This window comes from Procambarus clarkii, chromosome 75, assembly GCF_040958095.1.
Source record: "Procambarus clarkii isolate CNS0578487 chromosome 75, FALCON_Pclarkii_2.0, whole genome shotgun sequence".
Classification (NCBI taxonomy): Eukaryota; Metazoa; Arthropoda; class Malacostraca; order Decapoda; family Cambaridae; genus Procambarus; species Procambarus clarkii.
The window spans coordinates 8,636,068-8,661,157 of NC_091224.1; the positions used below are offsets into that span (position 1 = coordinate 8,636,068).

At 46.8% G+C, this 25,090-nt stretch overlaps 1 protein-coding gene across 1 annotated transcript in view; it reads right to left on the minus strand.

Annotated features, from left to right (window-relative positions):
• LOC123771637 (uncharacterized) overlaps positions 1-25,090 on the minus strand; it is a 751,293-nt gene that overhangs the window by 262,436 nt on the left and 463,767 nt on the right. Inside the window, exon 3 of the mRNA XM_045764252.2 lies at positions 14,583-14,976. Within this exon, the coding sequence (XP_045620208.1) occupies positions 14,583-14,976 (394 nt within the window). The remainder of the gene's footprint in view (positions 1-14,582; positions 14,977-25,090) is intronic.

The following is a 25,090-nucleotide window of genomic DNA, read 5'->3' on the forward strand; positions in this document are numbered from 1 at the left end:
ACCATCCACAGGTCAGAGAACTACTTAGATTCCGTAACAAATTTTCCCTCAATTAGCAGACAACAGAGCCAACTAGGAACGAAATTATTCTAGATCTGATCACAAACAATAAAGAAACAAACAGGGGACATTGCAATCTCAGTTCAAACAAACATCACAAGCTCATTGAAGTGCAAACTCTAAATCAATACTTAAGTTTAATAACACGAGGGTTGACTGGGACAAAATCAACATAGAATTTTCAAACATTAAATGGGGAATCGCCTTAAGTAACAAAACTTTTACACAAGGATTGAGACAATTCACAGCCGAAGCATACATACAAAGTCTGCTTGAAATATGTCTCTTTGTAAAGGTCAGAAAGAAGACCAGGTTAGAATGAGAATGCAGACAACTCTACAAAAGAAGAAAAGCAAAGGAAATGCTCAAGCAGACGCGACTATCAAAACATAGACAAAACTATCTAACCCAGTGATCAAAAAAACTGAACAGAAACTGAACCAATCATACCAGACCTGACGAAATGAACATGGAACAGAAAGCTTCAAAAGAGATCAAAAGAAAATTCTACGCATATGCGAAATCAAAAGCAAATACCGCCACTATCATTGGACCTAAGCTACAGGTGAAGGTTCATACACATATTGCGACAAGGAAATCAGTGAAATTCTAAAGGACGAATATACGACAAGTTTATCACCCCAATCATCAACATGAAAGTTGCCCGAACACCTTCTTTATGAATGATATCCAGACCACCCTTGGCAATATAACTGATATCAACACGAGTATTAAAGATTGTCAATGTGAAATTTACAGCATGCCCATGCACTCAGCCTAGAGTCCAGTCTTGTGGAATTATATTCTCATTAAGAAATGTAAACAGCCAGTAGCACGTGCACTCAGTGTAGTGGAGAAAAAGCTGGAATACATGGACGATACCAGAAGCAATATGTCAGTAATCTGGGAACAAAGATGTCTAATGACGTAAAGTTTGGTGAACGTGACCAAGCCATATGTATCAGCTAGAAAAAGTATTGAATGGATTATGAGGATCTTCAACTTAAGGGATCCCATCGCAATGCTAATGCTATTTAAATCACGTGTGCTGTCCGGCCTTGAGTACTGTTCGATATTCGTTTCCCCATTCAAAGCAGGATAAATTGTTTAAGTTGAGGAAAACCGAATGCATACTACACTCATAATCACGATAAAGTACGTAAATTATTAAGAACATCTGAAAGCTCTCAAAATGTACTCTCTGGAAAGGAGCCGAGAGAAGCATCCCATAATACATACATGAAAACACAGGAAGGCCAAGTCCTAAATTTGAACAGTTAAATAACAACACACAGTAGGGAACGATATGGCAGGAAATGCAGAATAAAGCCAATGAAGAGTAGAGGTGTGATGGGCCCATTCAGAGAGCACTCTTTGAACATCAGAGGTCCGCTGCTGTTCAATATCCTCCCAGCATGTATAAGAAATATTGCCGGAACAAAAGAGGATTTATTCAACCAAAAACTGGACAGTTTCTTTCAAGAAGTGCCGGACCAGCCTAGTTGCAGAGGACATGTGGGTCTGCGGGCCACTACAAGCTGACCTGATGGACCAAGCTCTCACAAGTCAAGCCTGGCCCCGATCTGGGCTTGGGGAGCAGAAGAGCGCCCAAAACTCCCTCTAGGTAAGATCCATGTAAGTGGCTGGGTCGCTGAGTGAGTTTTGGGAGTAGTTGTAGGAGTGGAGGTGCAGGCGGTCGTTAGCTGAGTGGTGGGAGTCACGGGGAAAGTGGTGGGGGTTACTTGGGGAGTGGTGGGGGTCGCTGAAGAAGGGGGTTAGGGTCGCTGTAGGGAGCCTAGGGAGAGAGGGAGGGAGGGACAATGTCAACAAATACCCTCAGGTAGTGGACTTGCTCACGATGAGCGGAGGGAGGTGGTGGGTGAAGCAGGCGACCCTCAACAGATGTTCCTTAAGGCTCGAGCCGCTCTCCTTGAGACCCTTCACCGAATATGGCTCCGAGGCTCCTCCGGGGAGCTATTGTTGACTGTTGCTCCTGTTAGTCTGATTGCTTCCTTCGTGTACGTGTTGACTCTTATTGTATGTTATTGGCACTCGAAGTTTATTGTCGCCTGCTGTTGTGTGTTTACTCCTGTTGGTGTGTGTGCTGGCTCTTGTTGGTGTGGGTGTTGGCTCGTGTTGGTGTGTGTGTGTGTGTTGGCTCCTGTTGTTGGTGTGTGTGTTGGCTCGTGTTGGTGTGTGTGTGTGTTGGCTCCTGTTGTTGGTGTGTGTGTTTGCTCTTGTTGTTGGTGTGTGTGTTTACTCTTGTTGGTGTGTGTGTTTACTCCTGTTGGTGTGTGTGTTTACTCTTGTTGGTGTGTGTGCTGGCTCTTGTTGGTGTGGGTGTTGGCTCGTGTTAGTGTGTGTGTGTGTTGGCTCCTGTTGTTGGTGTGTGTGTTTGCTCTTGTTGTTGGTGTGTGTTTACTCTTGTTGGTGTGTGTGTTTACTCCTGTTGGTGTGTGTGTTTACTCTTGTTGGTGTGTGTGCTGGCTCTTGTTGGTGTGGGTGTTGGCTCGTGTTAGTGTGTGTGTGTGTTGGCTCCTGTTGTTGGTGTGTGTGTTTGCTCTTGTTGTTGGTGTGTGTTTACTCTTGTTGGTGTGTGTGTGTTTACTCCTGTTGGTGTGTGTGTTTACTCTTGTTGGTGTGTGTGTTTACTCTTGTTGGTGTGTGTGTTTGCTCTTGTTGTTGGTGTGTGTGTTTACTCTTGTTGGTGTGTGTGTGTTTACTCCTGTCGGTGTGTGTGTGTTTACTCTTGTTGGTGTGTGTGTGTTTACTCTTGTTGGTGTGTGAGTTGGCTCTTGTCAGTGTGTGTGTTGGCTCTTTTGGTGTGTGTGTTGGCTCGTGTTGGTGTGTGTGTTGGCTCCTGTTGTTGGTGTGTGTGTTGGCTCTTGTTGGTGTGTGTGTTGGCTCTTGTTGGTGTGTGAGTTGGCTCTTGTCAGTGTGTGTGTTGGCTCTTGTTGGTGTGTGTTTTGACTCGTGTTGGTGTGTGTGTTGGCTCTTGTTGGTGTGTGTGTTGGCTCTTGTTGGTGTGTGTGTTGGCTCTTGTTGGTGTGTGTGTTGGCTCTTGTTGGTGTGTATGTGTTGACTCTTGTTGGTGTGTGTGTTGACTCTTGTTGGTGTGTGTGTTGGCTCTTGTTGGTGTGTGTGTTGACTCTTGTTGGTGTATGTGTTGGCTCTTGTTGGTGTGTGTGTGTTAGCTCTTGTTGGTGTGTGAGCGTTAGCTCTTGTTGGTGTGTGAGTGTTAGCTCTTGTTAGTGTGTGTGCTGGCTCTTGTTGGTGTGTGTGTTGGCTCTTGTTAGTGTGTGTGTTGGCTCTTGTTGGTGTGTGTGTTGGCTCTTGTTGGTGTGTGTGCTGGCTATTGTTGGTGTGTATGTTGGCTCTTGTGGATGTGTGTGTTGGCTCTTGTTGATGTGTATGTGTTGACTCTTGTTGGTGTATGTGTTAGCTCTTGTTGGTGAGTGTGTGTTAGCTCTTGTTGGTGTGTGTGTGTTAGCTCTTGTTGGTGTGTGTGTTGGCTCTTGTTAGTGTGTGTGTTGGCTCTTGTTGGTGTGTGTGTTGGCTCTTGTTGGTGTGTGTGTTGGCTCTTGTTGGTGTGTGTGCTGGCTCTTGGTGGTGTGTGTGTTGGCTCTTGTTAGTGTGTGTGTTGGCTCCTGTTGGTGTGTGTGTTGGCTCTTGTTGGTGTGTGTGTGTTAGCTCTTGTTGGTGTGTGTGTTGGCTCTTGTTAGTGTGTGTGTGTTAGCTCTTGTTGGTGTGTGTGTGTTGGCTTGTTAGTGTGTGTGTGTTAGCTCTTGTTGGTGTGTGTGTTGGCTCTTGTTGGTCTGTGTGTGTTAGCTCTTGTTGGTGTGTGTGTTAGCTCTTGTTGGTGTGTGTGTTGGCTCTTGTTGGTGTGTGTGTGCTGGCTCTTGTTGGTGTGTGTGTTGGCTCTTGTTAGTGTGTGTGTTGGCTCTTGTTGGTGTGTGTGTTGGCTCTTGTTGGTGTGTGTGTTGGCTCTTGTTGGTGTGTGTGTTGGCTCTTGTTAGTGTGTGTGTTGGCTCTTGTTGGTGTGTGTGTTGGCTCTTGTTGGTGTGTATGTGTTGACTCTTGTTGGTGTATGTGTTGGCTCTTGTTGGTGTGTGTGTGTTAGCTCTTGTTGGTGTGTGTGTGTTTGCTCTTGTTGGCGTGTGTGTTGGCTCTTGTTGGTGTGTGTGTGTTAGCTCTTGTTGGTGTGTGTGTGTTAGCTCTTGTTGGCGTGTGTGCTGGCTCTTGTTGGTGTGTGTGTTACCCCTTGTTAGTGTGTGTGTTGGCTCTTGTTAGTGTGTGTGTTGGCTCTTGTTGGTGTGTGTGTTGGCTCTTGTTGGTGTGTATGTGTTGACTCTTGTTGGTGTATGTGTTGGCTCTTGTTGGTGTGTGTGTTGGCTCTTGTTGGTGTGTGTGTGTTAGCTCTTGTTGGTGTGTGTGTTGGCTCTTGTTGGTGTGTGTGTGCTGGCTCTTGTTGGTGTGTGTGTTGGCTCTTGTTAGTGTGTGTGTTGGCTCTTGTTGGTGTGTGTGTTGGCTCTTGTTGGTGTGTGTGTGTTAGCTCTTGTTGGTGTGTGTGTTGGCTCTTGTTAGTGTGTGTGTTGGCTCTTGTTAGTGTGTGTGTTGGCTCTTGTTGGTGTGTGTGTTGGCTCTTGTTGGTGTGTGTGTTGGCTCTTGTTAGTGTGTGTGTGTTAGCTCTTGTTGGTGTGTGTGTTGGCTCTTGTCGGTGTGTGTGTGTTAGCTCTTGTTAGTGTGTGTGTTGGCTCTTGTTGGTGTGTGTGTTGGCTCTTGTTGGTGTGTGTGTTGGCTCTTGTGGATGTGTGTGTTGGCTCTTGTTAGTGTGTGTGTTGGCTCTTGTTGGTGTATGTGTTCGCTCTTGTTGGTGTGTGTGTGTTAGCTCTTGTTGGTGTATGTGTTGGCTCTTGTTGGTGTGTGTGTTTTAGCTCTTGTTGGTGTGTGTGTTGGCTCTTGTTGGTGTGTGTGTTGACTCTTGTTGGTGTGTGTGTTGGCTCTTGTTGGTGTGTGTGTTGACTCTTGTTAGTGTGTGTGTTAGCTCTTGTTGGTGTGTGTGTTGGCTCTTGTTGGTGTGTGTGTTGGCTCTTGTTAGTGTGTGTGTTGGCTCTTGTTGGTGTGTGTGTTGGCTCTTGTTGGTGTGTATGTGTTGACTCTTGTTGGTGTGTGTGTTGACTCTTGTTGGTGTATGTGTTGGCTCTTGTCGGTGTGTATGTGTTGACTCTTGTTGGTGTGTGTGTTGGCTCTTGTTAGTGTGTGTGTTGGCTCTTGTTGGTGTGTGTGTGTTGGCTCTTGTTGGTGTGTGTGTTGGCTCTGGTGGATGTGTGTGTTGGCTCTTGTTGGTGTGTATGTGTTGACTCTTGTTGGTGTATGTGTTGGCTCTTGTTGGTGTGTATGTGTTGACTCTTGTAGGTGTGTGTGTTGGCTCTTGTTAGTGTGTGTGTTGGCTATTGTTAGTGTGTGTGTTGGCTCTTGTTGGTGTGTGTGTTGGCTCTTGTTGGTGTGTATGTGTTGACTCTTGTTGGTGTATGTGTTGGCTCTTGTTGGTGTGTATGTTTTGACTCTTGTTGGTGTGTGTGTTGGCTCTTGTTAGTGTGTGTGTTGGCTCTTGTTGGTGTGTGTGTTGGCTCTTGTTGGTGTGTGTGTTGACTCTTGTTGGTGTATGTGTTGGCTCTTGTTGGTGTGTATGTGTTGGCTCTTGTTAGTGTGTGTGTTGGCTCTTGTTAGTGTGTGTGTTGGCTCTTGTTGGTGTGTGTGTTGGCTCTTGTTGGTGTGTGTGTTGGCTCTTGTTGGTGTGTGTGTTGACTCATGTTGGTGTATGTGTTGGCTCTTGTTGGTGTGTGTGCTGGCTCTTGTTGGTGTGTGTGTTGACTCTTGTTGGTGTGTGTGTTGGCTCTTGTTGGTGTGTGTGTTGGCTCTTGTTGGTGTGTGTGTTGACTCTTGTTGGTGTATGTGTTGGCTCTTGTTGGTGTGTGTGTGTTAGCTCTTGTTGGTGTGTGAGTGTTAGCTCTTGTTGGTGTGTGAGTGTTAGCTCTTGTTGGTGTGTGTGCTGGCTCTTGTTGGTGTGTGTGTTGGCTCTTGTTAGTGTGTGTGTTGGCTCTTGTTGGTGTGTATGTGTTGACTCTTGTTGGCGTATGTGTTGGCTCTTGTTGGTGTGTGTGTGTTAGCTCTTGTTGGTGTGTGTGTGTTAGCTCTTGTTGGTGTGTGTGTTGGCTCTTGTTAGTGTGTGTGTTGGCTCTTGTTGGTGTGTGTGTTGGCTCTTGTTGGTGTGTGTGTTGGCTCTTGTTGGTGTGTGTGCTGGCTCTTGGTGGTGTGTGTATTGGCTCTTGTTAGTGTGTGTGTTGGCTCCTGTAGGTGTGTGTGTTGGCTCTTGTTGGTGTGTGTGTGTTAGCTCTTGTTGGTGTGTGTGTTGGCTCTTGTTAGTGTGTGTGTGTTAGCTCTTGTTGGTGTTTGTGTGTTGGCTTGTTAGTGTGTGTGTGTTAGCTCTTGTTGGTGTGTGTGTTGGCTCTTGTTGGTGTGTGTGTGTTAGCTCTTGTTGGTGTGTGTGTTAGCTCTTGTTGGTGTGTGTGTTGGCTCTTGTTGGTGTGTGTGTGCTGGCTCTTGTTGGTGTGTGTGTTGGCTCTTGTTAGTGTGTGTGTTGGCTCTTGTTGGTGTGTGTGTTGGCTCTTGTTGGTGTGTGTGTTGGCTCTTGTTGGTGTGTGTGTTGGCTCTTGTTAGTGTGTGTGTTGGCTCTTGTTGGTGTGTGTGTTGGCTCTTGTTGGTGTGTATGTGTTGACTCTTGTTGGTGTATGTGTTGGCTCTTGTTGGTGTGTGTGTGTTAGCTCTTGTTGGTGTGTGTGTGTTAGCTCTTGTTGGCGTATGTGCTGGCTCTTGTTGGTGTGTGTGTTGGCCCTTGTTAGTGTGTGTGTTGGCTCTTGTTGGTGTGTGTGTTGGCTCTTGTTGGTGTGTGTGTTGGCTCTTGTTGGTGTGTGTGTTGGCTCTTGTTGGTGTGTGTGTGTTAGCTCTTGTTGGTGTGTGTGTTGGCTCTTGTTAGTGTGTGTGTTGGCTCTTGTTAGTGTGTGTGTGTTGGCTCTTGTTAGTGTGTGTGTTGGCTCTTGTTGGTGTGTGTGTTGGCTCTTGTTAGTGTGTTTGTGTTAGCTCTTGTTGGTGTGTGTGTTGGCTCTTGTTGGTGTGTGTTAGCTCTTGTTAGTGTGTGTGTTGGCTCTTGTTGGTGTGTGTGTTGGCTCTTGTTGGTGTGTGTGTTGGCTCTTGTGGATGTGTGTGTTGGCTCTTGTTAGTGTGTGTGTTGGCTCTTGTTGGTGTATGTGTTGGCTCTTGTTGGTGTGTGTGTGTTAGCTCTTGTTGGTGTGTGTGTGTTAGCTCTTGTTGGTGTATGTGATGGCTCTTGTTGGTGTGTGTGTTGGCTCTTGTTGGTGTGTGTGTTGACTCTTGTTGGTGTGTGTGTTGGCTCTTGTTGGTGTGTGTGTTGACTCTTGTTAGTGTGTGTGTTAGCTCTTGTTGGTGTGTGTGTTGGCTCCTGTTGGTGTGTGTGTTGGCTCCTGTTGGTGTGTGTGTTGGCTCCTGTTGGTGTGTGTGTTGGCTCTTGTTGATGTGTGTGTTGGCTCTTGTTGGTGTGTGTGTTGGCTCCTGTTGGTGTGTGTGTTGGCTCCTGTTGGTGTGTGTGTTGGCTCCTGTTGGTGTGTGTGTTGGCTCCTGTTGGTGTGTGTGTTGGCTCCTGTTGGTGTGTGTGTTGGCTCCTGTTGGTGTGTACTCCCCTAGTTGTGCTTATAGGTATTGAGCATTGGCTCTTTAGACCCGCCTCTCAACTGTCAATCAACTTGTGTACAGATCCCTGAGCCTACTGGGATCTATCATATCTACATTTGAAAGTGTGTATAGAGTCAGCCTCTACCACATCACTGCCTAATGCATTCCACCTGTTAACCACTCTGACACTGAAAAAGTTCTTTCTAACGTCCCCTGTGGCTTATTTGGGTACTCAGTGTCCACCTGTGTCCCCTTGTTCGCGTCCCACCCGTGTTAAAAAGTTTATCCTTATCTACCCTGTCATTTCCTTAGAGAATTTTGTAGGTTGTGATGTTTCCTCTTTCTTTTCTGTCTTCTAGCGTCGTGATGTTCATTTCACGCAGCCTTTCCTCGTAGCTCATGCCTCTTAGTTCTGGGACTATCCTAGTAGCATATCTCTGACTTTTTCCAGCTTTGTCTTGTGCTTGACAGGGTACGGGCTCCATGCTGGGCTGCATACTCCAGGATTGGTCTTACATATGTGGTATACAAGGTTCTGAATGATTCCTTACACAGGTTCCTGAAGGCTGTTCTGATGTTAGCCAGCCTCGCATATGCCGCAGATGTATTTTTTTTTTTTTGTTGGCTTCAGGAGACAGGTTTGGTGTGATATCAACTCCTAGATCTTTCTCTCTGTCCGTTTCATGAAGTACTTCATTTCGCATTCGGTATCCTGTGTCTGGCCGCCTGTTTCCACCGCCTAGTTTCATGACCTTGCATTTATTCGGGTTGAACTTTAGTAGCCATATGTTGGACCTTTCATTCAGTCTGTCTAGGTTATCTTGTGGCCTCCTATTATCATCCTCTGTTTTAATCCTCCTCATAATTTTTGCATCATCAGCAAACAATGAGAGGAACGATTCTATACCCTCTGGGAGATTATTTACATATATCAGAAACCGTATAGGTCTAAGTACTGAACCCTGTGGTACTCCACTGCTGAAGTCTCGCCAATCTGAGACCTCACTCCTCACAGTGACTCGTTGTCTTCTGTTGCTTAGATACTCCCTTATTCAATGGAGTACCTTCCCTTTCACTCCTGCCTGCATCTCCAGCTTTTTCACTAGCTTCTTGTGTGGTACTGTGTCAAAGGCTTTCTGTCAATGCAAAAATATGCAGTCTACCCACCCCTCTCTTTTTAGCCTGATTTTTGTTGACTGATCATAGAATTCAATTAATCCTGTGAGGCTAAACTTGCCATCCCTGAACCCATGTTGATGCTGTGTTACAAAGTTCTTTCGCTCCAGATGTTCCACAAACTATTTTCGCACACTCTTCTCCATCAGCTTGCATGGTTTTCAAGTTAGGGGCACTAGCCTGCAGTTCAGTGCTTCCTGTCTATCCCCCTTCTTGTATATCGGGACTAGTCTAGCAGTCCTCCAAATTTTTGGCAATTCTGTGTTACCAGTTAATTGTTATACACTATGGAGAGTGGCAGGCACAGTGTTTCTGCTCCTTCCTTTAGTATGCATGGGGAGATTCCATCCGGGCCTGTAGCCTGTCACATCCAACTCTAGCAAGAGCTTCCATACATCCCCACTGGTAATCTCAAACTCTTCTAGTGGTTACTGTTTACCTTTTCCCTCCCTTATCTCTGGAACTTCGCCTTGCTCTAATGTGAAGACCTGGAATTTCTTATTCAGTTCCTTGCAAACTTCCTTGTCGTTTGTAGTGAATCTGTCTGCCCTTATCCTCAATTTCATTACTTGTTCATTTACTGTTGTTTTTCTCCTGATGTTCTGTGCAGCAATTTAAGTTGAGTCTTTGCCTTGGTTGCGATGTCAGTTTCGTATTACCCTCCTGCATCTCTTCTCAACCTGACATATTCATTCCTGGCATTCTGGTATCTTTCTCTGCTCTAGAGTGTCCTGCTGTTTCTATAGTTTCTCCACGACATTTTACTTTGCTGCTTAGCTAGCTTACATCTCTGGTTAAACTATGGGTTTCTCATCTGCATTTCGTTGTTTTCCTTTTGGACTGGGACAAACTTGTCTGCTGCCTCCTTACACTTCTGTGTGATGTAGTCCATCATGTCTTGGGCCGTCTTTCCTCTGAGCTCAGTTTCCCATTTTATATCTGGAATTTCCTTATCTCCTCATAGTTTCCCTTTCGGAATGCCAGCCTTTTGATTTCAGTTCCCCTCCTCGATTTTCTTAACCCTTACTCAACCAGATACTCAAACATCAGTACACTGTGGTCACTCATTCCTACTGGGGCCTCGAAACCCATATCTCTTATGTTGGAGTCGTTCAGAGTGAAGACTAGGTCAAGTCTCGCTGGTTCATTGTTTCCTCTCATTCTTGTGGGTTCCCTGAAATGCTGGCTTAGGAAGTTTCTTGTCGCCACCTCCAATAGTTTACCTCTCCACATATCCGCACCTCGTTGCAGTTCCTTGTTCTCGCAGTCTATCCTTCCATGACTGAGGTTCCTCATGATGAGCAGATGGGATCTAGTTCTACAAGCCGCTATTATACAAGTCGATGAGATCTATTTTTGTGTGTTGGTGTGTGTGTGTGTGTGTGTTGGCTCTTGTTGGAATGTGTTGGTGTGGGTGTGTGTGTGTTGGCTCTTGTTGGAATGTGTTGGTGTGGGTGTGTGTGTGTTGGCTCTTGTTGGAATGTGTTGGTGTGGGTGTGTGTGTGTTGGCTCTTGTTGGAATGTGTTGGTGTGTGTGTGTGTGTGTGTTGGCTCTTGTTGGAATGTGTTGGTGTGGGTGTGTGTGTGTTGGCTCTTGTTGGAATGTGTTGGTGTGTGTGTGTGTGTGTGTGTTGGCTCTTGTTGGAATGTGTTGGTGTGTGTGTGTGTGCGCATTAGTGACTGAGGGTGTGTTTGACTCCAAAATGTTTTTTTAGCTAACTGTACTCAACAGAGTTTGTACTTTGGAGATTCCTGTCCATTAGTGTGGGAGTGAACTAGCTCCTGACGTGTGGGTGCGTACTGTCTCCTGTAGTGAAGGAGCGCACTGGCTCCTGCACTCTTGGAGCGTACTGGGGTTCACACTGCGGGAGTGTGGACTCCCCTACACTCTGGAAGTGGTAGAGCATATTGACTATTGTTGTGAGAGTATACTGGCGCTCTAGTGTGGAAGTATACTGACTGTAGCAGTCAGGAGTGAACTGGTTCTTCCAGTGTTGTTGTGTACTGGCCCTCGCAGGGCGGGATTGTACCGGCTCAAGCAGTGGAGAGTGTACATGCTCTTGCAGTGAGGAAGTGTACTGGCTCCTGTTGAGTGGGCGTGCCAGGACTCTTGAAGTGTGGTTGTGTTCTGGCTCCTGCTGTGTTCTTGTGTACTGGCCCGTGTAGTGAGGGAGTACACTGCTCCTGCAGTGTGCTAGTACACTGGCTCCTGTAGTGTGGTAGTACACTGGCTCCTGCAGTGTGGTAGTACACTGGCTCCTGTAGTGAGGGAGTACACTGGCTCCTGCAGTGTGGTAGTACACTGGCTCCTGTATTGAGGGAGTACACTGCTCCTGCAGTGTGGTAGTACACTGGCTCCTGCAGTGTGGGAGTACACTGGCTCCTGCAGTGTGGTAGTACACTGGCTCCTGTAGTGTGGCAGTACACTGGCTCCTGCAGTGTGGGAGTACACTGGCTCCTGTAGTGTGGTAGACCACTGACTCCTGCAGTGTGGTAGTTCACTGGTTCCTGCAGTGTGGTAGATCACTGGCTCCTGCAGTGTGGGAGTACACTGGCTCCTGCAGTGTGGTAGTACACTGGTTCCTGCAGTGTGGTAGACCACTGGCTCCTGCAGTGTGGTAGACCACTGGCTCCTGCAGTGTGGTAGTACACTGGTTCCTGCAGTGTGGTAGACCACTGGCTCCCGCAGTGTGGTAGACCACTGGCTCCTGCAGTGTGGGAGTACACTGGCTCCTGCAGTGTGATAGACCACTGACTCAAGCAGTGTGGTAGTACACTGGCTCCTGCAGTGTGGTAGTACACTGGCTCCTGCAGTGTGGTAGTACACTGGCTCCTGCAGTGTGGTAGTACACTGGCTCCTGCAGTGTGATAGACCACTGACTCAAGCAGTGTGGTAGTACACTGGCTCCTGCAGTGTGGTAGTACACTGGCTCCTGCAGTGTGGTAGTACACTGGCTCCTGCAGTGTGGTAGTACACTGGCTCCTGCAGTGTGGTAGTACGCTGGCTCCTGCAGTGTGGTAGTACACTGGCTCCTGCAGTGTGGTAGTACACTGGCTCCTTCGTGGAAGTACAGAGTGGGATTGTTCAAATAACCCTTGAGTTAAATACCCAGACCTCCCTCAGTAATCACGTTACCAGCAACCTGTTCCATAGATCTATAATTTGTATTTCAAACTTGTAGTTGCCTTTTACTAAATATAAATTTAGTCTAATTTAAATCCGTGTTTCATGCTTCACATTGTGATGTTATATTTTGTTGTATTAGGGATGCTCCTGCATCCCTAATACAACATCCCGCGATTAAGCTAAAGTGTAAACTCAGATATCGCGTCCGATTTCAGACGTTAATGTCAGTAGTAACTTTGTAATATTAGGCAAAATTAAACATTGTTTATGGCGCAAAAACACAACTAATCATGCTCAAATGGTGGCTGATAGCAAGACTCAGTTTTTAGCATCATATATCAACATATATAAGCGTTAAACGTTTGACAAATCATTTTCATACTGGATAAGAGTAACGGAATAAGTTGCAGGACCTACCTCTTAAGAACACTAACTGCTCGATATGCTATTTTAAATGATCCTCTACTTCCTGTCAAACTGCCTCGCCCATGACAACAGTAGCACTCCCCTGAACATTGTATTGTAGAATGTCCCATATTGACTGACTTTCGCCCTCCTGGGCTAAGGTATGCTGAACTCTGAATCTACTACATGAGTACTGGAACACTCGATGATATATAGGACTTGTACCCTAGATTGACCGAGCAGTGTATCAATTATCCAATGTATGTATGTGATGTAGTTATATAACCTGAGCTTGTAAATGCACCTTCATTCACCTTCAGTAATTAAGTACTTAATTGCACACTAGTTTCTCTATCAGCTATCTCACCCTGTCTCAGTAAAAGAGACAAATGTATGTGAATGCATGTGTGTATATATATATGTATGTATATATATGTACGTATATGTGTGTGTATGTATATATATGTGTATAAAGTATATGTGGAAGCTGATCAGAATTACATTTTACCATTGTAAATGGTGAAATGTAATTAATAATGACACTATGTAGAAAAATTAATAATGCCACTATGTAAAAGACACATCGAACATTTTATGTTGGGCATTACGTAAATCTGTGTATCAATGTATATTCGTATGTAGGTTAGCTTAGCATATTAAAAGCACCGAATCACCTTCTGTGGTTAACTTTTCAATAAACTTCTTAACTATATGTTTAACACATCTCTAACCCTGTCCATGGAGGACAGAAGAAAATATATATATTCTGGTTAGCATTGTAAATGTGTGGCCACATGTGTGGTAGAACAAAAAAGTAGACAACTGCGTCTGAGACAAGTTTGTGTATAAATTTAAATCGTTAGCCAATCTAAGAAAAAGTCCTGTAATTCAGAGACACGATGGTAATTGATACATAATGGTTTGTGAGCTGTACTTATTATCTGGTCTGTGGTGGCTCATCAGTGTGGTCGTGTTGAAGAGGTCTGTGGTGGCTCATCAGTATGGTCGTGTTGATGAGGTCTGTGGTGGCTCACTAGTGTGGTCTTGTTGATGAGGTCTGTGGTGGCTCATCAGTGTGGTCTTGTTGAGGAGGTCTGTGGTGGCTCACCAGTGTGGTCGTGTTGATGAGGTCTGTGGTGGTTCACCAGTGTGGTCTTGTTGATGAGGTCTGTGGTGGCTCACCAGTGTGGTCTTGTTGATGAGGTCTGTGGTGGCTCACCAGTGTGGTCTTGTTGATGAGGTCTGTGGTGGCTCATCAGTGTGGTCTTGTTGAGGAGGTCTGTGGTGGCTCACCAGTGTGGTCGTGTTGATGAGGTCTGTGGTGGCTCACAAGTGTGGTCCTGTTGATGAGGTCTGTGGTGGCTCACCAGTGTGGTCCTGTTGATGAGGTCTGTGGTGGCTCACCAGTGTGGTCTTGTTCATCTGGTCTGTGGTGGCTCACTAGTGTGGTCTTGTTGATGAGGTCTGTGGTGGCTCACCAGTGTGGTCTTGTTGATGAGGTCTGTGGTGGCTCACCAGTGTGGTCTTGTTGATGAGGTCTGTGATGGCTCACCAGTGTGGTCTTGTTGATGAGGTCTGTGGTGGCTCACTAGTGTGGTCTTGTTCATCTGGTCTGTGGTAGCTCGCTAATGTATGGTTCTTGACCAGTTCTGTGGTTAGTTTCAAGAATACAAAGACTTTATTCTACACCTACAATCAGGATTTGATGCCACTTTTTAAACATTATATTTTAGATTCACCTCATGCACCTGTTCACCTAGCAGTAAATAGATACTTGGAGGTTAATCACCTGTTGTGGGGTTGTGCCCTTGAGAATGTCAGTTGACGAAGAGGATCTTCAATAAATGTAGTTTATTTTCACCATCAAGATAATGCAAACAATTATGGTGTTCATATATAAAGGCAGAGGCTGCAACCTCAAAAATCACCTGAATTATTCACCTTTCCGGGTGATACCGACTTTGTGGCTTTCATCGTTGCACTAAATCAAAAGACAATTAACACAATCTAAAACTCAATTAAATTAAATTAAATCAAAACCTTCACTTATTTGGCTAAAACTAACCTGAAAACGGCGTCAGTAACTCTGATGGTTGGCTCCTCCTCCCAGGGCCCCACCAGGAGGGAAGGATTCTTGAGTCCCTCAGGATTGTCAGGGATGGCTGGGTCCCTGGTGGTGGTGTCATCGTAGTCCAGCCGAGGCCCAGCCGTCCAGGTTCTCTGAGGCTGCAGCTGCTGGAACTGCTGATCGCCGTCCAGGAAACCCCTGGATTTACTCAACATATACAAGCCTTTCGACCGATGCGGATGGTACCGTGATAATGAGGAGGCGTTGGCGGCGTCGCTGGCGGCCGGGTGGGAGAAGGCTACCATGAATCTCCTGGAGTCGTGGAGGGTGTTGGAGTGAGGGAGAGGCCGGTGGTGGAGCTCCTCCTGGTGACGCACCCTAGACGCCCGGCCTGCAAGACAAGGTATAACACTGAATAATGAAGCACCTAGGCAGGTGGATACACACTGTAATGGTGAATATTCCATCTCTATATATGTCTTTCTCCATGGCGATCACTGACGAGGCGGAGGACTTGACTCCATAATGCATGGGTCTGGCCAGGCCTTGTGGAATTAAGAGTATAAATATTACCTCTGGCTAAAGTCTGGAGTCTGAAAATGATTCTTTGTTAATTCATTATGGAATCGAAGCTTCATTCCCCAACACGTCCTCGACTCAAGTTCATTCTATCCAGCGGTCGATCCCACAGACGCATTCACAAATTTTAACATGGTGTTCATTCAAAACGGGAATATTCCCAGATATAAATCAATATTATAATATATTAGCATATTGTGCATGTATATAGGCATAGGTTACGTTAGGTGTTTAGGTTCTGTTGGCGATTATTTGTACTTGTAGTACGTGGGTGAAGCATTTATAGCGATGTGGTTCGAACAAAATTCGTCAGTGAAGCATTTGTTCCGGAAATGCTCTAACGAAATCAGTTGTGAGTCATGTGTAAACCCTTTTTCATTTAGAGACATTGGGGTTTGGCGGGTGCACGGAATCACTCTAGGGTCTTTGTTTGGATGACGGGCTGCATTCATATATGACTAATATTCACCCGTATTTTAAGGATGAAGTTTCGGTTCTGAAAATAATATATTTGATTAATTTGATTTATGACGCATCAATTAATATTGAACATAGAGTGTTATACCAACTAATTCACATAATTTTTGTTTAGTTTAAATTGATGGCAGTTTGATTTCGCACACCAGTGAACTTCAAATAAAATTATCGAGTAGAGAAAGAATTTAAGCAACACTGATCCCAGACACACCACACCAGACCACCACAACACACCAGACCACCACAACACACCAGACCACACAACAACACACCAGACCAACACAACACACCAGACCACCACAACACACCAGACCACCAACAACACACCAGACCACCACAACACACCAGACCACAACAACAACACACCAGACCACCACAACACACCAGACCACCACAACACACCAGACCACCACAACACACCAGACCACCACAACACACCAGACCACAACAACACACCAGACCACCACCACAACACACCAGACCACCACAACACACCAGACCACCACAACACACCAGACCACCACAACACACCAGACTACCACAACACACCAGACCATCACAACACACCAGACCACAACAACACACCAGACCACCACAACACACCAGACCACAACAACACACCAGACCACCACAACAACACACCAGACCACCACAACACACCAGACCACCACAACACACCAGACCACAACAACACACCAGACCACCACAACACACCAGACCACCACAACACACCAGACCACAACAACACACCAGACCACCACAACACACCAGACCACAACAACACACCAGACCAATACAACACACCAGACCACCACAACACACCAGACCACCACAACACACCAGACCACAACAACACACCAGACCACCACAACACACCAGACCACCACAACACACCAGACCATCACAACACACCAGACCAACACAACACACCAGACCACCACAACACACCAGACCACCACAACACACCAGACAACCACAACACACCAGACCACAACAATAACACACCAGACCACCACAACACACCAGACCACAACAACACACCAGACCACCACAACACACCAGACCACCACAACACACCAGACCACCACAACACACCAGACTACCACAACACACCAGACCACAACAACACACCAGACCACCACAACACACCAGACCACCACAACACACCAGACCACAACAACAACACACCAGACCACAACAACACACCAGACCACCACAACACACCAGACCACAACAACACACCAGACCACCACAACACACCAGACCACCACAACACACCAGACCACAACAACACACCAGACCAACACAACACACCAGACCACCACAACACACCAGACCACCACAACACACCAGACCACCACAACACACCAGACCACCACAACACACCAGACCATCACAACACACCAGACCACACAACAACACACCAGACCACACAACACACCAGACCACCACAACACACCAGACCACCACAACACACCAGACCATCACAACACACCAGACCACCACAACACACCAGACCACCACAACACACCAGACCACAACACAACACACCAGACCACAACAACACACCAGACCACCACAACACACCAGACCACCACAACACACCAGACCATCACAACACACCAGACCAACACAACACACCAGACCACCACAACACACCAGACCAACACAACACACCAGACCACCACTGATCCCGGACACAACACACCAGACCACATCAACACACCAGACCACCATAACACACCAGACCACCTCAACACACCAGACCACCACAACACACCAGACCACCACAACACACCAGACCACCACAACACACCAGACCAACACAACACACCAGACCACCACAACAACACACCAGACCAACACAACACACCAGACCACCACAACACACCAGACCAACACAACACACCAGACCACCACAACACACCAGACCACCTCAACACACCAGACCAACACAACACACCAGACCACCTCAACACACCAGACCAACACAGCACTCCAGACCACCACAACACACCAGACCACCTCAACACACCAGACCAACACAACACACCAGACCACCACAACACACCAGACCAACACAACACACAAGACCTTCACAACACATCAGACCACCACTGATCCTTGACACAACACACCAGACCAACACAACACTCCAGACCACCACAACACACCAGACCACCACAACACACCAGACCACCACAACAACACACCAGACCACCACAACACACCAGACCACCACAACAACACACCAGACCACCACAACACACCAGACCACCACAACACACCAGACCACCACAACACACCAGACCACCACAACACACCAGACCACCACAACACACCAGACCAACACAACACTCGAGACCACCACAACACACCAGACCACCACAACACACCAGACCACCACAACACACCAGACCACCACAACACACCAGACCACCACAACACACCAGACCACCACAACACACCAGACCACCACAACACACCAGACCACAACAACACACCAGACCACCACAACACTCCAGACCAACACAACACTCGAGACCACCACAACACACCAGACCAACACAACACACCAGACCACCACAACACACCAGACCAACACAACACACCAGACCACCACAACACACCAGACCACCACAACACACCAGACCACAACACACCAGACCACCACAACACACCAGACCACCACAACACACCAGACCACCACAATACACCAGACCACCACAACACACCAGACCAACACAACACTCCAGACCACCACAACACTCCAGACCAACACAACACTCCAGACCAACACAACACACCAGACCACCACAACACACCAGACCAACACAACACACCAGACCATCACAACACACCAGACCGCCACAACACACCAGACCACCACAACACATCAGACCATCACAACACACCAGACCAACACAACACACCAGACCACCACAACACTCCAGACCAACACAACACTCGAGACCACCACAACACACCAGACCAACACAACACACCAGACCACCACAACACACCAGACCAACACAACACACCAGACCACCACAACACACCAGACCACCACAACACACCAGACCACCACAACACACCAGACCAACACAACACTCCAGACCACCACAACACTCCAGACCAACACAACACTCCAGACCAACACAACACACCAGACCAACACAACACACCAGACCACCACAACACACCAGACCATCACAACACACCAGACCATCACAACACACCAGACCACCACAACACACCAGACCACCACAACACATCAGACCATCACAACACACCAGACCACCACAACACACCAGACCATCACAACACACCAGACCATCACAACACACCAGACCACCACAACACACCAGACCACCACAACACATCAGACCATCACAACACACCAGACCACCACAACACACCTGACCATCACAACACTCGAGGTAAAACACAACATATCGGTCCTAGATATCTAATCACAAATAGATTGCTATCATAAATATTTTCATGACTATGATAACATGATCATTTAAGCATATATTATCAAAATAAAATCCTAGCCCAACCGTGTGGGCTGGACGATAGAGCGACGGTCTCATTTCATGCAGGTCGGCGTTCAATCCCCCAACCGCCTCAGTGAATGGGCACCATTCGCCCCCCCCCCCCCGTCTCATCCCAAATCCTTATCCTGTTCCCTTACAATTGCTGTATAGTCGTAACGGCTTGACTCTTTCCCTTGATTATTACCTCCCTCCCTCTTTTTTCTCCTACTTGATCCGGATTAATAACAGAAGGAGGAAATGCTGCGTGGGAAAACGTGTCTAGCAATCTAGTAGACAATGATTTACAGAAACGCTGGGCGTATTAGTGGCTTTAGGTATAGCATTTACCAGCTCCGTCTAGAAATCCAACATTCTGTTTGTAACTCATTTTGTACTTTTATTTGAATAAACATTATTATTACAATTATCATATATGGTAGACAATGATTTACATATATGGTAAACAATGGTTTACATATATGGTAAACAATGATTTAGATATATATGGTAAACAATAGTTATATATATATGGTAAGGAATGGTTTACATATGCGGTAAACAATTGTTTACATATACGGTAAACAATGATTTAGATATATGGTAAACAATAGTTATATATATATATATATATATATATATATATATATATATATATATATATATATATATATATATATATATATTAAACAATGGTTTACATATACGGTAAACAATGGTTTACTCCTGTGATAAAACGGGAAGGAAAGAGCGGAACCCGAAATCACTTAACCATGATTAAGATACATTACAAGTGTACATACATAAAGTAAACTTAATATATATAATAAACACGTTGAAACCAGAGGCTCGGGTATACTGCAAAAATAATATAATAAAAGAAGGGAGAATATATAACTTTAAAACAGGTTGAGCTCGAGGCTTGATCGTTGGCCATAATGGTTGCGTGCTCAGCCGGGCAATGTTGGCCGGCGTTATTAAACAGGTTCGTGGCCCTGTGTTACGATGGGACAGTTGACCTTTCCATGGTGTTAGAGGCTCGTCTGACACGGTGTTAGAGGCTCGTCTGACACGGTGTTAGAGGCACTTCTGACACGGTGTTAGAGGCACTTCTGACACGGTGTTAGAGGCACTTCTGACACGGTGTTAGAGGCACTTCTGACACGGTGTTAGAGGCACTTCTGACACGGTGTTAGAGGCACTTCTGACACGGTGTTAGAGGCTCGTCTGGCACGGCGTTAGAGGCTTGTCTGGCACGGTGTTAGAGGCTCGTCTGGCACGGTGTTAGAGGCTTGTCTGGCACGGTGTTAGAGGCTCGTCTGGCACGGTGTTAGAGGCTCGTCTGGCACGGTGTTAGAGGCTTGTCTGGCACGGTGTTAGAGGCTTGTCTGGCACGGTGTTAGAGGCTCGTCTGGCACGGTGTTAGAGGCACGTCTGGCACGGTGTTAGAGGCACTTCTGACACGGTGTTAGAGGCTCGTCTGGCACGGTGTTAGAGGCACGTCTGGCACGGTGTTAGAGGCACTTCTGACACGGTGTTAGAGGCACTTCTGACACGGTGTTAGAGGCGCGTCTGAGACGGTGTTAGAGGCACTTCTGACACGGTGTTAGAGGCACGTCTGGCACGGTGTTAGAGGCTCCTCTGACACGGTGTTAGAGGCTTGTCTGGCACGGTGTTAGAGGCTCGTCTGACACGGTGTTAGAGGCTTGTCTGGCACGGTGTTAGAGGCACGTCTGGCACGGTGTTAGAGGCAATTCTGACACGGTGTTAGAGGCTCGTCTGGCACGGTGTTAGAGGCACGTCTGGCACGGTGTTAGAGGCACTTCTGACACGGTGTTAGAGGCTCGTCTGGCACGGTGTTAAAGGATCGTCTGGCACGGTGTTAGAGGCACTTCTGACACGGTGTTAGAGGCACGTCTGGCACGGTGTTAGAGGCACGTCTGGCACGGTGTTAGAGGCTCGTCTGACACGGTGTTAGAGGCTTGTCTGGCACGGTGTTAGAGGCACGTCTGGCACGGTGTTAGAGGCACTTCTGACACGGTGTTAGAGGCTCGTCTGGCACGGCGTTAGAGGCTTGTCTGGCACGGTGTTAGAGGCTCGTCTGGCACGGTGTTAGAGGCTTGTCTGGCACGGTGTTAGAGGCTCGTCTGGCACGGTGTTAGAGGCTCGTCTGGCACGGTGTTAGAGGCTTGTCTGGCACGGTCTTAGAGGCTTGTCTGGCACGGTGTTAGAGGCTCGTCTGGCACGGTGTTAGAGGCACGTCTGGCACGGTGTTAGAGGCACTTCTGACACGGTGTTAGAGGCTCGTCTGGCACGGTGTTAGAGGCACGTCTGGCACGGTGTTAGAGGCACTTCTGACACGGTGTTAGAGGCACTTCTGACACGGTGTTAGAGGCGCGTCTGAGACGGTGTTAGAGGCACTTCTGACACGGTGTTAGAGGCACGTCTGGCACGGTGTTAGAGGCTCGTCTGACACGGTGTTAGAGGCTTGCCTGGCACGGTGTTAGAGGCTCGTCTGACACGGTGTTAGAGGCTTGTCTGGCACGGTGTTAGAGGCTCGTCTGACACGGTGTTAGAGGCTTGTCTGGCACGGTGTTAGAGGCACGTCTGGCACGGTGTTAAAGGCAATTCTGACACGGTGTTAGAGGCTCGTCTGGCACGGTGTTAGAGGCACGTCTGGCACGGTGTTAGAAGCACTTCTGACACGGTGTTAGAGGCACTTCTGACACGGTGTTAGAGGCTCGTCTGACACGGTGTTAGAGGGACGTCTGGCACGGTGTTAGAGGCTCGTCTGACACGGTGTTAGAGGCACGTCTGGCACGGTGTTAGAGGCTCGTCTGACACGGTGTTAGAGGCACGTCTGGCACGGTGTTAGAGGCTCGTCTGACACGGTGTTAGAGGGACGTCTGACACGGTGTTAGAGGCTCGTCTGACACGGTGTTAGAGGCTCGTCTGACACGGTGTTAGAGGGACGTCTGACACGGTGTTAGAGGCTCGTCTGACACGGTGTTAGAGGCACTTCTGACACGGTGTTAGAGGCTCGTCTGACACGGTGTTAGAGGCACTTTTGACACGGTGTTAGAGGCGCGTCTGAGACGGTGTTAGAGGCTCGTCTGACACGGTGTTAGAGGCACTTTTGGCACGGTGTTAGAGGCTCGTCTGACACGGTGTTAGAGGCTCGTCTGATACGGTGTTAGAGGCGCGTCTGGCACGGTGTTAGAGGCACTTCTGGCACGGTGTTAGAGGCTCGTCTGGCACGGTGTTAGAGGCTCGTTTGGCACGGTGTTAGAGGCACTTCTGGCACGGTGTTAGAGGCACTTCTGACACGGTGTTAGATGCACGTCTGGCACGGTGTTAGAGGCTCGTCTGGCACGGTGTTAGAGGCTCGTTTGGCACGGTGTTAGAGGCACTTCTGGCACGGTGTTAGAGGCACTTCTGACACGGTGTTAGATGCACGTCTGGCACGGTGTTAGAGGCGCGTCTAGCACGGTGTTAGAGGCACGTCTGACACGGTGTTAGAGGCACTACAGCCACGGTCCTAGAGGCACTTCTGGAACAGTGTTAAGTCCCTCCAGCCACGGTGTTAAGAGGCACTTCAGGCATGGTGTTAGAGACATTTCTGGCACTGTGGAAGAGGCACTCCGGCTCCGTCGTTACTCTGACACTCTCACACAACGTTTAAGATGTATTAAAATGAGTCTTGTTGTTTCAAGTTGAGCCAAAACTCCGCCTGTTTCTCTCGGTGCAGTAATACTCCCCGGGCAGGGAGACGGTGCTCTCTCCGGAGTAATACACACAATGAGGGTCTGGGGAATGTTTAGGATGTGTTGCTAATAAACACTTTCAAAATAGAGGACCCATGCAGTACGTGATTCGTATTTACATGATTACAGCCTACAGTAAAGTTACCAAGCTTAGTGTAAGAGACTTAGAATGAGTGGATTATCACGTTTTCTTATCTTGAAGTTACTGGTGAACATATAAGTTGTAAGACATTCCACACGCACAAGAGCCAGAGTGTGTGTGAGTTTAACTGAAAATAATGAAAATATCTCATGTTCAACTGTGAGGTTCGCGTGTTATTACGTTCTTACCTAAATTAATCTTTATCTTGTAAAGTGTGCCTGGTCTGCTCCCCCAAGTCTAACACAGGACCTGCAGCAGACACCGGAGAGTTATCCGACATCTCAACCTTATCTTTATTGAAGGGTGAGAATTATCCCGTAAAGCATCAGATTGACAAGCTGTGGTATTGAATCGTCCATTACATGATGACTCAATACTAATGCTGTGACACAGTGAGCCACACTACCACTGTGTGTTGGAAATAATTTCCCACATATTATATTAAATTTAAATTTAACCCATAATAATAATATAAAACCTGAGAGGATACATAGATTTAGCGAATTGAATTCTCCCCCGTGTAGGGAATTAAAGTACCTTTGTTTCAGTCTATTAGGCCAATTATTAAATATTAATAATTGAATTGAGCTCTATGAGGACTTGTCGTCTGATATAATCGTGATTTCATTTAATAGATAATATGAAAGATTGACGTAATTCTGATGTTTATTTACGTCATCCAGTCTCACCTGACGACGTCTCACCTGACGACGTCTCACCTGACGACGTCTCACCTGACGACGTCTCACCTGAAGACGTCTCACCTGACGACGTCTCACCTGACGACGAGTCAAATAAGAGACTGGAATGCGTTTCTGTTAAGTCTCGTACCCAAATAGGATTGAGGAAAATAGACTACACTCTGTAAACTTGTTATATGTAATAGTCTGATTTTCTCGTTAATAAGTAAGTAGAAACAACCGTCATATAATTCTAATACTTCATTACGTTATTAATACCAGGTGAGTTCGCTTGCTACTACACGAGTGGACAAGCGTTCCAAATATTGTACGACTACGCCCCACATATTGTACGACTACGCCCCACATATTGTACGACTACGCCCCACATATTGTACGACTACGTCCCACATATTGTACGACTACGCCCCACATATTGTACGACTACGCCCCACATATTATACGACTACGCCCCACATATTGTACGACTACGCCCCACATATTGTACGACTACGCCCCACATATTGTACGACTACGCCCCACATATTGTACGACTACGCCCCACATATTGTACGTCTACGCCCCACATATTGTACGACTACGCCCCACATATTGTACGACTACGCCCCACATATTGTACGACTACGCCACACATATTGTACGACTACGCCACACATATTGTACGACTACGCCCCACATATTGTACGTCTACGCCCCACATATTGTACGACTACGCCACACATATTGTACGACTACGACCTAACTACCGTTTAGATGTCCATGTTGGACCTGGCTTGACCCAACCCACTACTCATAACGCTAAGTAACCCCAGTGTCTATAATTATCAGGCCTACATAATATAATCAGGCACGTAAATCAGGCATATGGGCCGGTTATTGGAATGATAAATCAAACAACTACATGAGTTGCATTCATGGATATCATTATTGGGAATTGAGGATATAGGGAATTAATGATTAAATTATCGACAGGATCGGAGGTATCAACAACTAGGTCAAAGGTGAGGAGTTCTGTTGATCCAGAAGTGCCTTGTTCAACGAAGGACCAACCACAAAGTTTTGCAGTTCAAGAACTCACCTGAACAGCTAAGGCTAACAGCTATATTTTCTAACTCCGATTCAGACAAAGCAGGAAAATTATTCAATTTAATTAATTGTGTACGCAATAACATTTAACTTAAATTTATAATTGCCACTCCTGAATCTAACTACCCCCCCCCCCCCCAGGGGGGGAAAATTACCTAGATTATACTGTCCGCTAAAATGTAATCCATAATAATTATATATAATATATACCATCCACTTG